This window comes from Anser brachyrhynchus, assembly GCF_964034855.1.
Source record: "Anser brachyrhynchus genome assembly, chromosome: 6".
In the NCBI taxonomy this organism is placed as follows: Eukaryota; Metazoa; Chordata; class Aves; order Anseriformes; family Anatidae; genus Anser; species Anser brachyrhynchus.
The window spans coordinates 16,167,913-16,183,278 of NC_137700.1; the positions used below are offsets into that span (position 1 = coordinate 16,167,913).

The 15,366-nt window shown below is 41.6% G+C and overlaps 1 protein-coding gene and 1 long non-coding RNA gene across 6 annotated transcripts in view; one reads left to right on the forward strand and one right to left on the reverse strand.

Moving 5' to 3' along the window:
* The window catches only part of LOC308197681, a 45,536-nt gene extending 35,360 nt beyond the window's left edge, over window positions 1–10,176 (reverse strand). The window contains exons 1-2 of the long non-coding RNA XR_013953226.1: window positions 9,224–10,176; window positions 8,581–8,694 (exon numbers count right to left, since the gene is read on the reverse strand). This is a non-coding gene — a long non-coding RNA (uncharacterized lncRNA). The remainder of the gene's footprint in view (window positions 1–8,580; window positions 8,695–9,223) is intronic.
* Window positions 10,177–10,235: 59 nt separating this feature from the next.
* The window catches only part of BICC1 (BicC family RNA binding protein 1), a 101,997-nt gene continuing 96,866 nt past the window's right edge, over window positions 10,236–15,366 (forward strand). The window contains exon 1 of one of the 5 annotated variants that reach the window (XM_080598543.1): window positions 10,236–10,643. In XM_080598543.1, the coding sequence (XP_080454669.1) occupies window positions 10,442–10,643 (202 nt within the window). In that variant the 5' untranslated portion in view covers window positions 10,236–10,441. Of the gene's footprint in view, window positions 10,644–10,730; window positions 11,841–11,884; window positions 12,319–12,374; window positions 12,996–15,366 lie in introns of those variants that run through there. The other 4 variants (XM_080598546.1, XM_080598550.1, XM_080598547.1 and 1 more) reach the window with 4 other exon arrangements.

Below are 15,366 nucleotides of genomic sequence, written 5' to 3' on the forward strand. Positions count from 1 at the left end.
TCCTTTGAAAGAAGTAAAAGAACAGCTCTCAGTCAGGCAGCCCTGCTACCCACAGCCACACTACATTTGGAGGCTAAGGGCAACACCAATTGTTCACAAAAAAATACTGTTAAAAACATTATTCTAATTAGGAAATAAATGTAACAATTATGGCCCAGGCTATATTTTTCTGATGAACTCTATATTCACATATCATCTTTGTATTTACAGTACAAATCCATATTTGTCTTTACTATTTATAACCCATTCATGCAATAAGACAGCAAACATTCCTATGTAATCAGTATCTTACATAATTTTTCCTTTTTTTTTAAACAGCTGTAATACAAAGATTAGTCCAGAAATCATCAACATATATATTTTTAAATAACACTTTAAAAAAATAGCAAGATTGGGAGTCAGGTATTTATTAGGGTAAGTGAAAAACATGCTTCATGGTATTGCCAATGAGTATTTGATATACTACCATGACTGTATCAAATCTTTATCTGTTACATGTGCAAATTCATTTACTTCAGCATGTCTGTGTAAAAATGTCCAAGAGAAAAAGGTATTCCTTCATGTCACTGAAGTTCTTGGCCACTTACAGTCACTAACCTGATAAAACACTATTACAGACTCGTTTTAGGAATGTAATTCAGTCATTTCAATGCTTCCTGTCTCTGCCTCTCTGGGCTAGTAAACTTGACTTCAACAGTATGGTTACATTAACCTAGCTTTGCTTGCCATCACTATGATGTTTTTCTTTCTTCTGAGTACTATGAGTCATTTCCTCTAATCTTCGCTGTTTTGGCTGCAGTCTTTAGGATACTAGGAACTGCCAGTGCTCCTCTTCTCTTCCACTTCTGATTTTAATTCCACTGTGTGCTAGAACCATTTCTCTATTCCATGTGTTTTATCTAGGGTATTTTTGTTGAAATAAGTAGATTTTCACCTGATGTAAATCATCCAAGGTCAGCTGTCAGCAGAGCTTCTTTGAAGCTGTGTAAGTTTACACTTGTTGAAGGTCTGAGCCCTACATTCCATTATCATTTTGATAAAGCGCTTGCAGACAGCTAACCATTTCCCATGCCTGAAAACATGGCTGTACTACTAAACTGAGGGAATAAGTGGAAAGAAGTCTTCACACTTAACTATGTCAGGTCTTACATTTTTGATGACACAGGTCTTCTACATACTCCTAACACTTGGCAGGGGAGGAAAAACACACAAAAAAGGAACAAGTATGTCAGTACATGAAGTCTTTGACCTCTGAACATAAACAAGTTTTTATTCATCTATTTCTTAACTGGGTCACGTATAGAACTCATACAAATTGTAGTAAATTCAGGAGACCTGTATTCTACACCTGGCAGATATAGCTCAAGACAGCAGGTCCAGAAGAGATTAAGGAGAGGCAGTTTCCATCTGCTTTGAACCACCTGGGCTCAAAGCAATTGCCATTGCTGAAATAGTTCTTGTTGATGGCAGGCTAAAATACTCTGGAAAAGTATAAGACACCAAGTAGCATCCCCCAGTAAGCGTCTGCTTGTAAGCGTTACACAGATAAGGAAAAGAGATCTCTGCTGAGAAGCAGATAACATCAAAGAACACATTCTAACTCTGTCTAAAGCCTGTATACTGACAAATAAGGTACCCCAGCCTCTAGTAGTTTTCCCCCTAGCATCCACAGGACCGTGCATGTTTCTAATACTACAGCACCCAGCTGCGAAGCCAGGTTCCCCCCTTCCTGCTCTTAACACTCCTCCCTATTTAGATCAGGGCTGCATTTGCCTCAACAAATGCACTGGAAAGCTAACACTGCTTTCTTCATAGCCCATGTTTCACACCTCCATCAAACTAACCTAGTTTTCTGAAAATTTAATTACAGAATAGCTCCTTGCACTCGGAGAGACCAAACACCCAAAATGGAAAGAAATCTTTCCCACTTCTAAATCAGCTATCAGAATAATCAACTCACAAAATGTATAATGAAGTATAAGAACTGAAACAGAAGACAAAACTGCTCACATGTATGCTTACAGAGCAATTTGTACAGCTTGAACACTGCTTTCCACAAAGCAATGTTCAAAATTCAGCAAGGTATTAGACTAAATTTAAGGGATAACTACACAAACAGGAAATAGAAAGTACTTAGGGACATTATCTCCTAAAAGCATTCTCTGTTCTGAATTGGTACAGCAAAACAAAGCAGTGCAAAACAAAATAAACAAAACAAAACAGTAACATGCACGAGAGAGATTTTAGCTATCAGTTTCTTGATGCTTGTAACAAGACACTCTCTCTGCCTGTAAGTACTTGCATGTCTTCTTGTAAGGACAAGAAGTTTTTTGCTCTCACAGCCAGTTGGCTGTTGAAGTTCAAGGACCTTTTGTTTCACTTCCTCTACCAGGTCATACATTTACTTCATCATTGAAAACAGACCATACTAAGCTCTTCAGGAATCATGCAAAAGTAAAGACATCAAAGCAACTAAGAGTATTAGGAAGGAAGGGGAACTGAATAAAAATTGGAAGGTCCTTTTAAATCTATCTTCTCCCTGCAGTTCAATGACCTGATAGAATACCCAGTCTGCCTGAATCAACACATTTTAGATAAAATAAGTTAAACAAATTCTTCAACATCCAAAGTTAAAGGATAGTAAAAAAACACACACAATATTATTTTGATATGACTATTAATTCCCTTTGTTTTATTCAGTTATTTATACATGCATAAAGTAGATGTGTTACTTTGACAATAAACTGCTGGAAATTCTGAAGTACCAGCATTTTACTCTGCAAGAATAAGTGAACATACAAAGCCAAGGGGAATAGAGAAACAGGTACCCGGAGTTCAGACTGAAGCTTGTGAGAGTCTCTTCTTTCCAACACCTAGAAAGCCATATTTGTATTACCCTATGTTACTGAAAAGCCAGATCCAAAGCTCGGTAGAGCGCTAGCATCACTTTCAGTCACAATTAAGCAATTTAAATTTGCAGTATTGACACTTACCCACTCGGGAAATGGACTCATTTTTTAAAACAAGGACAATTAGCCAGTAAAGTATCTTTTTATAACAGAAAATTTTTTATCAGAAACAGCAAGAGCAGGGCTACTCTGTAAGGCAGGACAAGCCAGAAACACAGCAATAGTATCTAACCAACCTAAGTGCAATTCTTTGTTACCTGGACACAGCAGGAAGAGCAGGACACAGATAACACACCCTATCAACAGGATCAGATATGGGCCAGTTATGAATCACTACGACACATATGAGGACTCTAGGAAGAAGTAGCAAGAAATAGGAGATACAACTACCAACTACGCAAGCCAAAGTCCAGCCAAAAGACAAAACAGAATAAGAGACTGAACTCCAGTGTAACCCAAACCAGGAGCAAAAGCTCAGGTCTGAGCTTAAATGGAGCTCCTGCGCCCCTGGGTGGAGGTGGAGCCCCAACTGAAGCTGCTTGGGGCAATTAGAGCATATCAGTGCACTCAGCTGCACTGTAAGTTCTGACAGCATGTGTCAAGAGTATGGCTACTGAGGAGTGAGAGATGAGTAGCTGTGCGGAATAAAGGAAAGCATGTTTCAATCTCTCTATTATGAAATAGTGACTCTCAAAGTGCTAGCAATCCTTAGTAATGAAATCAAGTATTAGATTTACATAAAAAAAAAACAAACCTCAAATCACATTTTTCTGTTTGATTCCTGGTACATAACCAAAGGCTGATCTCAGTAGCTATTAGCCTTTACTGCTGCAGTGGAAATGAATGAATTGCATTCATTCATTTTTATACAACATGGAAGCCTTGTATGACCAGGGGTACCTGTGCAGTGTGAAGGAAACTTTCTCGTAGTTGAGGGAGCATTATAATAATGTAGTCAATTTAATTTGCTAATACAAATGGAAAAATAGATTTTATTCATGTGTCACTGTTAAATGCAGAATTTTAGCTATGCAAGATGCTAAAAATGTACACTACATGTTCAAATATTAGCAAAACAAAAATGGCATGAATATTATTAATAAAAATTGATCCATTTGTGACGTGAGTTCAGAAAACATTGTAACATCTGTAATTTTATTTATATTAAGGTAGGAATATTCAAGAAAAATGTTTAAGTATGTATTTGGCTTCAAGTGAAAGATTTTCACATGAAGCATTGTCTTGAAGATTGTCTCCTCAGTGGTATAGTGATACCAGAAATGATTTTAGATACCCTCTCCAGAGGTGCCCCCTAATTCATGTCTTAAATCTTCCCGCTTTAAAAAAGTACATCTGCTTTTATTCTAACTATTTTTCTAACAAGGAAGAAAAATTGTGATTTCTCTTAATTAATGATTGTAACAATCACTGTCATATTTCTCCTGTTACAACTGCTTATTCGATCCGTAAGCTGATCAGTTGAGTAACCTGCATTCCCTGCCCCAGTCTGAACTGTGTAGGAACTTCATTGAAGGAAACAACAAAATTCATTCTAGAAGGCCCTAATACAACGTTGTCCATGATTTCAGTTTAAAGACTGACTTTGAAAAAGGTCAATGTGAAAAAGCAGCCACTTCAATACAAGTCTTTCCTATCTCCCACTTTAAACTTATTTTAATAAAATAGAAAGAGTGTAAATCCTCTTAAGTAAGAAAAAAATGTGGTTATCAGATCCAGGATTTAGTATTTAGATTCTAATTTACTATAAACATTATGAAACAGCTTTTCCTAATTTACAGATTAATATTGTTGTTTGTTTGACAGCAATGCAGGATATTATCTGACATGACAATGAGATTCCCAGTGTGGTATTCTTGTTCTCTGTCATTTTGGTTCTTTATAGTACCATCTCCAGTTACACCATAATTCATGCTTTCATTTATTACTTTCCTTACAAATTAGGCTATATCTATCTATCTATCTATATTTTAATTGGTAATATTTAGATCTCTTACTATAGTTGGTTTCTAATTAGATTTAGAATGTGAAATTATTACTTAGCTTCTCAGGGCTGAAATAGACGGGTTGACTCTTGAGAGGGCCAATGCAATTCTCAAGAGTGAAAATTCCTAGATTTCTGAGATGCTGACATTTGGTTCTCATTCTCCTAACATTTCAGCAAAGACAAGGTTCACAAAGTCCTATTGCTGAAAAGTCTTCCAGTCAGATTAAGATATTTAAAGTTGCATGTCTATAAAGACCAGTGTATAGAAGGTTATACAGTACATTGAATGTTACCGAATGTTGTTAACACCTTGTGTGCAATCAGAAAATTTTAAGCCTGGCTTTTTTTAGGTTCCCTGTTTTTCTCTCAGGTCTGCCAAGGCTGCATTTATTCCCCTGCTCATTCTCACAGTCACTATTGGTTTTCTTTAAATTAGTTGGCAATGGATGAGATATCAGAAAACTAGAAAAGGTAAAATATAGTGACTCTCTTTTAAATAGCAATGAAAAGAACCAAAAAATTTTAGTCTAATCAGTTCAACTTCAGCTCCCAGGAATATTCTGAAGCAAGCAAACAAACACACAAAAAACCCACCCTACCATACAAACCAAAATAGGTAACTGTTCCACGTAACAGGTAACTTAATAACAGGATGTATACATAGCCAGTACAGATCTGACAGGAATAAATTATATGGCACTAATACGCTACTATAATAGACTAGGAAAGTCTGCAGACAGGAGAGTAGCAGCAGAGGCCATACTTCAGGATTTGCACAGAGTTTAAACCCTGTTTCCTGTAATATTCCCATACGGTATAGCTAAAACTGACATAAAAATGGGTGAATAAGCCTCTCCATGCAGGATTGTTATCATTGTTTCACTGCCAAAATAGAAAGGTGTATAAAATAGAGGATTGCAATGTTCTGTTCTGGGCCTGTATCTGTTCAGTGTTTCAGTGATGATCTGGGTGAGGAAACTAAGAGTATGCTTCTTAGAGGCATAAAAAATAAAACTGCAGAAGTATAATATTGGCACGAACAGATGTAAATAACTGGGAAAACAGTCTTTAAAAAAAAAAAAAAAAGAAAACAGGATGAAATTCAATAGGGACAAACCCAGGAGACCAGTAATCAACACCACAAATGCACACTGAGGAACAATTAGAGGTGGTTTTTTTTGGTGTTTTCTTTTTTCTTTCTTTCTTTTTTTTTTTTTTCGGAAGAGTACCTAGGGATTATAGTACATCAGTATAAGCCAACAATGTCATGCTGCAGAGACAGGATAAACATGATGCAGAGATGGGTAAGCAGGCATGAGACACATGATAAGATCATGCAGTTATGTTCAGCACCAGTGAGGCCTCAGCTGGTACACTCTCTCCAGTTTTGTGCTTTGTATTTCAAGAAGTCTGTAGACTACTGTGGAAAGAGCTTGTTGGAGAACAACAATAAAAAACACCTCTGAGAATGGGCTGAGACTTAGGAGTGACTAGCTAACAGAAGAGAACACCGAAGGCATGATCAATGCTTGATAAAAGTCTTCACAAGCACCGAAGGCTGCTACAGAGAACAAATAATCCATTCACCATGTCTGTTGTGGACAGGACAAGAATTAACAGCTTTAAATAGCAGCAAGAAAAATTCAAGTTACTTATTATGGGGAAAATACTTCTTGATGGTAAACGAAGATAGGAATTTCCTAGAGAGGTCACGGAGACCTCTTAACAATTAGAAATTGTTAAGGAGTGGATATACCTATATCTGTCAGGAATGAAGTAAGTGTAATTAGGAGATGGACTAGATGACCTTTTTGAGATTTCTTTCAATCTCTTTTTTATAGTTCCACGATTAAGTATAATTAGAAAGATATTTCAGAATCTCTCTACTCTTATTGTTAGTAAAAGAATTTATCTCGGGAATTTGTAGAGGTAGAAAAGTTTTTATAATGGCTGTGGAGGACCTTTTATTTGTTTTCTGGTGTGCCTTAAGTATACAGTATGTTAGTGCAGAGTAGGTTGCATTATATTATTCTGAGAAATTAAAGTTAATGGGCCCAGCTTGGGGAATATGGTACAATATAATGAAAAGTCAAATCTTACGGGCTGTTACTTCTGCAAAGGAGACCAATGCTATAAATAAAGCATTTCAAAATGCCACCAGAATTAATTTTCACCAGTAATAAACCTCTCCTAAATTACTGAAACCAAAGTGAGCATTCTTCCCAGCAAAGCACTTCTAGATACCACAGATCACTTATATATTGTGTATGCCTCCTTTTCTTTCCCCACCTTCACTTCATAGCTTTGTGAGCCAGTCTTTTCTTGCATGGCTCCCACCTCAGAAAAATACAGATAATGGCACTTTGTTTCACAGTTATGTCGTGAAGTAAGTAAATAAATTCAAGATTGTGAGGTCTGGAATACAGACCATGCTGTATTGATGATAAATGTTTCATACCACTCTTCCATTTATAGGTAACCTCTGCATCTTGGGCAGTGCAGAGTACAGAGACAACCAGCTGTCAGCTTCATGCTTTGGCAGCAGCCTTAGGGCAGACCTGTGGACATCTAATGGTGCTTTCTGCTTGAAGACTGTCACTTCTCTTCCTTCTCCATAGGAGAGGTCCTATACAGCTCTAAATTTGGGGGTTCCATGCAGTCCCAAACAGATGTGATTGATTAGAATAAATAAACTGGTTCATGAATCTCCTTTAAACTCTCAGAAGCTGTTCCATACAGATGGATACTATACAAGAGACTTTACATATCATCTGAGTGTGAGAAAAAAACACTTTTCTATTCAGTTAGGCTTTTTCTGAGTTTTGTAAATATTGTATGTGTGTGAGGTGAGGAAAAGAGAACAGGATGAAAAAAGAGGGAGAGAACGTAGCAAAATAGACCTGGTATGCCAAAATGAGAAAGATCCTGTTATTCTTTTCTTTGATCAAGCCACTGGCCACAGAAAAATGGCCAAAAGAAGTTACATATGCCAAAGTCAACTCCAGCTTATGTTCTTTATAGCCATTTGATCTTTTATCTGCCAACTTCCTCCCATTTTCCCCAATTGTGTCCACATTTAATATTATTTTAGCCATTAAAATGTGGTTTCTACTTAGTTTAAGACTTCTGTGCAACAAACGTTTTATTCTTCCACTGCAATATAGTAGAGAAATGAAATGCCATTTATGCAATACAAATGATACTCTATTGAACATATACTACCAATAAAAACTTCTAATCACTAAAAGTGTTTCTTTTTTGGCCATTTATATAGATTTAGATAGGCTTAATTTCATTTTTGGTCTAAAACCGCACCATGAAAGGGTTATTTCTAATTAATAAAAACTGAACTGTGTACATCATTATTTTTAAAGAGATCTTTGATTTATTATATTGTTTACATGGTTGCTGAAAAAATACTGCTGAGTTTGACCATAGCTAATTTAGGAGAAAGAAAGTTTCTGTGGCTGTATTGTAGGAACTGATAAAATGCAAGGAAAGGGACCTCCTACACTGAGAATCTGACTGTAAATCTAACTAGTTTATGAGTAGAAAATACCCAAATAATTGTTCTGCTCGGAGGTGCTAAGCACCTGTAGCAGCTGTGGACTGTAATTGGCCTTGTCGACACTCATAACTTCTGAACATTTGGATTGTATAACTCACACATCCTGGCATTCTAGAAAACGGACAAGTCCAGGTGGTGCTGATCTGGGGGCAAAGCAGCAGAACTCTCTGGATATCAACCTGGTTTGATAAGCACCATCTTCACTTTCCCATCTGGAAAAAAAAAAAAAAAAGAGGTGGGGCGGATTTATAACTAAACTTCTGAACTGGGAAGAAAAGTACTGTTCTACTTTCAGTCTTCCCTCAGACTGCCTACCACACCGAAATTATCATTGTACTACAAGCAAACTATTATGAAGAGAAATGGAGATCACATTATTTTAAAGACCTATATTAATGTTTTGTGTTATTGTTGTTGGCTTTGGCTGTTTTAATTCCCATGGTCATGAGAAGTACCAGAGGATCTTGTGAGAAGTATGCTGCCTGCAAGCCACTGGCTAGGATTCACAGACGCTGTGAGACCACCAAGAGAATTAAATGCTACAGCTGAATACTATGTGTTTCCAGTAAGACTGCTTCCCCATGTGCATGTAGCATTCAGTAAAAATGAAACCATAGGTGGTGTAGAAATCACAATCATGGTGTTAAGTGGGAAATATGCAAATGACTCAGGGAGTCAAAATGCAAACCTCTGTAAAAATAACCGCATCTTACAACAAGATGTAGAGTGGCTCCCATCTACCTGGAGCATCAGCACAGCTCCTGATGACTTTTAATATCGTCCTTCAGGCTGACGTTAACTGTGAGGTGAGTAACCATCACCTGAGTCCGCTGTAATTTTTCTACTGCTTTCTGGCACGCGTTCAGTAGCGCACTTTGGCCACCAGGAGCCATTTGGCATCACAGCCAGTGCCAGGTCTTCTGTGGATTCTTCCTTTACACCGATACGCGGTTTGGGGCTTAAACTGTTTGTTAAGTGATGGGAACTACGCTGTGGTAAAAACTAGCACTTCATACAGAATCAATTGTCCACCATTAGGCCAGCCCTGGGGCTCTAGCGTGTAGTTTAACACAATTATGCCCCAAGGTCAGGGATTTGTAACATTTTTTTTACTTAGAGGATACCATAATGTGAGGTAATTTCTCTGTCTGAGCCTCAGTACCGAAAAGCCACGAAGGTGAAAGCCGTCATCATGTGGAGATGTGTCAGCTTCGCAGGACGGATGCCATTTCCAATACACGCTGACCAACACACGCCGATTCAAACGAAACAAAGGTGTGTTTGTGTCTGCTGCACACACAGACGTGTTGGCTTTGTGTGTGCGTGTTTGGGGGGGGAAGTTAATCAGGGCTAATTTTCAGGATCGCGACCCCGGAGCGCCCTTTCCTTCACCCAGCACCCTGAGGGCGGGCAGCGCGGCCCCTCCGCCCAGGGGCCGCTCACCTCACGGCGGGGCCTGCCCGGGCGAGGGGCGGCCTCGGGGCGGGCAGGGCGGCGGCGGATCTCCCGGAGCCCCTCACACACGGACCGGGCCTGCCACGGGGACCGCCACAAGCCCCGACCCCGCCGGGCTGCCGCCGCCATCGCCTGCGCGGCGCTCGGGGGCGGCATCTCCCCACCCCTCCCTCCCCTCCGCCCCCTCCTCCCGGGCCGCGGACGGGGATATCCCCGGCCCCTCCCCGGCGGGCCGGCGGCGGCCCCATGGAGGCGGGGATGCTGTGCGGGCTGCGGGCGGGCTGGGGGCGCCGCCGAGCCGCGGACGCCGCCGGCCCGGGGCCGCGCACACTCGGCGGGGAGCCGGAGGCAGAGGCGGGCGCGGGCGGCGGCGCCAGGGCCGGGACTCTGGCAGGCGGCGGCGGCTGGGATGAGGCGGGGGGGCGGCTGTGGGGGCAGATAGCGTCCCGCGGGGAGGCGGCCGAGTGGGGCTCGGAGCGGCGGCGGGGGCCGCCCGGCAGCGCCATGGCGGCTCAGTGCGACCCGCTGAGCGGGTACCTGCAGCAGCCGCTCTCCGACCCGGGCTCCAACAGCGAGCGCAGCACCGACTCGCCCGTGCCCGGCTCCGAGGAGGACTCGGCCGGCCCGCCGCGGCCCCTGCACAGCCCGGAGTGGGGCGAGGAGCGATTCCGGGTGGACAGGAAGAAACTGGAGGCCATGCTCCAAGGTGAGGGCGGGGAGAGGCGCCGGGGGGCGCGGGGTGGCCGCGGGGCCGGTCGGCGGGCTGCCCCCGGAGCCGAGCGGAGCCGGGCGCCCGGTGCCGCCCCGTCCCGGCCGGGCGGGCAGAGCAGGACCCTGCGGGGCCGAGGGCGGTGGGCAGGAGGTGCCGGCTCCGTCGGGGTGCCTCGGGCTCTCCGCTTTCTAGGAACGGCCCGAGGAGGCCGCCGTGCCGGGGGAGCATCCCCTGGACGCGGGGCCGGCGGCACTCGGGTTTCCAGCGCGTTTGACTTTTATTTTCGTCCCTCCTCGAGGCTGCGTGCTTTGTCGCAGTAACTTCTGAAGGGTCTGCCCCTGGGTGGAAGCTGCATGGGCGGCTTTGGACGAATAGTTTGGGGATGGCGCTGAGCGGTTCAGCTTTTGGACGGAAGGCGCCGTGGCGGTGGCTGAGGGAGGGCAGGGGCGAGCTGTGGTACCTCGGTGCTGCGGGGGGGTGAGCTGCGGGAAGTGTCAAAACAGAACCAAACCCTGAGAAATATTTCGCTGTTTCTGACGTGGAAGGGGCTTCGTTGGGCGGCTGGGAGCTGTGAGTGCCTGGCTCTGCCCTGCCAGGGGAGAGAAGGGTGCCGGGGCTCCCCGAGGAGCAGCGGGCGAGTTGGCTCGGCCACCGAAAGCCTGAGCTCTGGCTCGGTGACCGCGGCCTCTGGAATTTTTTAAAATGAGATTCTGTCCCCTGGGGGTGGGTTAATCTGTAATCAGCTAATACTGTGGAACTGGTAGAGAAACCTCATTATGTAATGCAAGTAAAGAGTAAGGACTTCTGAGAAAAGCCTGTCCTAAGCAGAAACCGCTTATAAAGATGCGCTCATCAGGAGCCTCTCAGACTTAAGAGGCCCATGGATATTGAGAAGAAAAAGTATTTGCGTGTATGAAGAGGCAGGGAAAAGGGTCAAAAGTTACAAAGTGCCGCAAGAAGACCAACGGTTGCTTTAACATTTTCCTCTACTAGTGAAATAAATTTCCATTTTCTCATCCCGCGCACAGTCTGTCTTTCTGCTGCCTGAGGTAGTGAGCGTGTGAGGGTAAACAGAGCTCCTGAGCAGAACCCAAGGCCTGTGTAGGTTGGGGCGTCCAGCAGGAGCCAGTGGCAAATGAGGCACTCCTTGCTTGCTCCTGTTTTTGTTTTTTTTTCATCTCCTCATAAGAGGTGAGTAAGAAGCCTGACAGCACACTGAGTAAGTGCGGGCAGAATGCTGCGTGTGTTTGGGGGAGATGCTCTGTGTCCATCGCAGACATACATGCTTCAGAAGGTGGTTTGAGGGATTTTTGCATCTGTTTGCTTGTTTTTTGTGTGTGAAGAAAAGCACATGTTGAATGCAGCATCATCTGATTTATTAATTTAGAGTGAAAACCTAAACTTAATGCAAAAAACAGATTTATTAGGAAATATAAAAGAGGCAAACAATAGTTCGTTCTATCAGAAAACGCCAAACTGTTTGTTAAACATTTGCTTTCAGTCTTCCTCTCGTTACTATACAAATTTTTTACCTTATGTCTTGACTTCGTTCCAAGGGAGGTTTTACTTCTCCTTTTTTTGTAGAGGAATAAATGAAGTACTGAGCAATGTTGCCAGTCACACGGGATGTTGTGAAGCCAGGTCTGTAAATGGTACCCAGAAGTTGCAGGTCAGTCACGTTACTGATTACAAGCCACAGTTGAATTTTTTTGAGCTTTTTTTTTTTGTGGCCATCTTTTGGAAGCATAGACTTTGACTCACCCCTTGGAGGAAAGGAATGGTGGAAGAGAATCTGTATGCTATCTTCAAAAATTCAGGAACTCTTATTGGAGAACTCATAGGGTCATGTTTCCTATTGTTTCTAATTCTGTGTTTTTCACTGGAAGATCTTAATGTGAAGAAATGACACTGCAGAAGGGAGTCATCTTTGTAGTCTTCAGTGGCCATGGCCAGATTTTTGATTTCCAACAGTTAACAAATCTTTTGCCTTTTTTTTTTAATCTGAGCTGGTGTAAATACAGTTTCTTGCTCATATTGGATCTACTCTTTTGGTTTGACCAGCTCTTAGAGAGCAGGTTTATGCTCATGAAAGTTACTTTTTAAATTATTTTAAAATATATGGCTTGTTCAGGCGTTCACAGTAGCTTTTTTATGTTATGTGAATGTGCAAATGCAACATTTTGAGTTAAGTTGTCATTAAAGCCAAGTTTTAAACAGCATCTATTGAAGAAACCTGTCAGATGTTCTCCTTGCTCAGGGAACCCTTGGTGATTTTCTTGTTTGTTTGTTTTTTTCTACTAGTTAATATCTGCTGTTCACTATACTGATGAAGAAATATACAAAGGGGTAAGCAGTAGAAAGAAATAGAAGAAGCTTACTGTTAGGCTTTGTGTTTCTGCTGTTTATTGAATTCTATTATTGCCTTACTAAATTTTATACATATTTCTGCCATGATTCTTACTCATCTTTTCTGCGCTTGATATTTTATGCATAGTTTCTCATGGGATGATGCTGGCTTCTGCGAAACTGACCTGGCGTAGCAGACTTTTTATCTAGCTCATGGGTGGGACTGGGGGCTTGGGTACTATAATGTCACACACACAATCCACAGATGGAGCAAGTGCTGTGGCAAGGCAAAGGTAGCTCTCTATAGACAAGCTATTGGTATGGCCCTTTTGCTACCACCAATCACTTTTGAAGCAGAAATCAAGTCTGAACTGAGGTGGCAGAAAGCACTGGTAAAAGTGAGGGTGCTGCTTGTACATTTTTTTCCCACTTTAAAATAGTTGGTTTAGTATTTTTCATGTTCCAAAGTTGGATTCTGAATAGCCTTAAGGTACGTATATTAAATGAAAGGCAGAGGGAGCCTCTCACATTTTATCTTTCTGTTTGGTATATCAGAAAAGCCAAAAGCTGTGGTGAGAACTTTGAATGTAAGGTTTTTTTATATATTAAAAAAAAAAGTCAAGCTATCTTGTATTAGTGTTTTAGTACTTGATCACAGGTGAGGGGAATAATGGCCCACAAGTCTGAGTCTTTACAGTGGGATGCGTACTATCTTATGGTGCATGTCCTCATCAGAGTTTGTTGGTGAACAGATCTCTTCAGAGTTGAGAAACTTTTTTTTTTTTTTCGGGAAACAAATTGGAATAAAAAAGATCAGCTATTCTTCTCAGTAGTCACAGCTTATTAGAAGAAAATATTTCATAGTACCCGTATTAATCATAGCTGCTGTGTACTAACCTCTGGTGAACACTCAGGTGACTTAATACTGTGGAATAACTTACTTTGTGATTGAGTGACTGTTACCTTAGCAGCTGAGTGTCATTGCAAAAATAAAAACCATGAAACTTGGAAAAGCTGTCAAAAAAGCTACAATCTAACAACTAATGCAGCAGCCATCAAAAGACTTACAAGTTAGCCATGCACTGTTGAATAGGAGAGGAGGGTAAAAAAGGCAACACCTTTCTCCTGCGTGGCATCTTTTTCTTGGCTACAAAGTGTTTTGCCAGTCTTTTATTTACAAAAAAATCCTTTTTGCTATGACATATTCTTTAACAGACATAGGGGGGTTTGGTGGGATGTATGTACAGTGCATGTTTAAATGCTTTAATTTTATAGTGCTCTTTCACACAATATTACTTGGGCCAAAAAAAATCACATTTTTTTTAAGAGAAGCCTAACTGTAGCAGTGATGAAGATGCCATATTACACATCTCTGCTTAAAACAAGACCAAGTGTGTGTGCCTGTCAGAATTCTGCTTTTTTAAACACATCTTTCGTTCTGGGGACTCTTTGGATAACTTTAATTTCAGTACCTAGAGAGTCTTTTAGTGAGGTAATTGTATTCTTCTCAGTTATTGATAAATGAACACCTGAAGAGAAGCACAGAACTAGATGCTTAGAAAACTATGATGGGTACCCAGCACCACAAATGCTCCATCAGTTGTTGGGCATGTGCTCCAGAGAAGGTTGTCGATACCCAGTGAGAATCTTGGCCTGCGCTGATTTAGTGCTGGTTAATTCTGTCATGTGCTAACTGAAGTAGGTCAACATTTATAGGAATCTACCGTATGTAAATGAATATAGACACGACTCTTATTGCTCCCTTTGTTTTTGTGCTCTTTGCCTGTGGTTTGGCATTGTAAAAACACTCAAGTGGTCATTTTTCACCAAAACAAGTCCTGTTCCTCTTTGATGGGAGGGACATAAATACTTGGGCAACTTCATTTGGTCCATCTAATCGAAGTGAACTGTACCTCGTTACTGTAAATCTACTGGAAATCACTCCTTAATTCCTTTGCCCAAAGCGCACTGTTGAGGTCGTTGCCTGATGCTAAGACTGCTTAGGCAATACCTGCCTCCGATGCCTGAATGATAACCAATTTATTTCCTGTTTGCTGATCTGTCAGGTGAAACTTTCTGCGTTTAAACAAGCGTGTTTTCCCAATTTAATGCATAACTAGGTGGGAAAGTGTACTTATAATACCTTTCTTAGACTAGTTTGTGTCAGCTACAGAGAATGACGGATCAATGTCTGACAGATAAAGCTGGGGGGGGCTGGAGAAAAAAACCCTTGATATTTCCATCTTCAGCACATTCAATGTTCTATGAAAACTGGGCCTCTGCTGAGACTTTGCTACAAACAATAGTTCTATTAGTGGCTGAAGATGCAACTTAATAGATTTTGAGCAGTTCAGCTGCTTTATAGGCAATC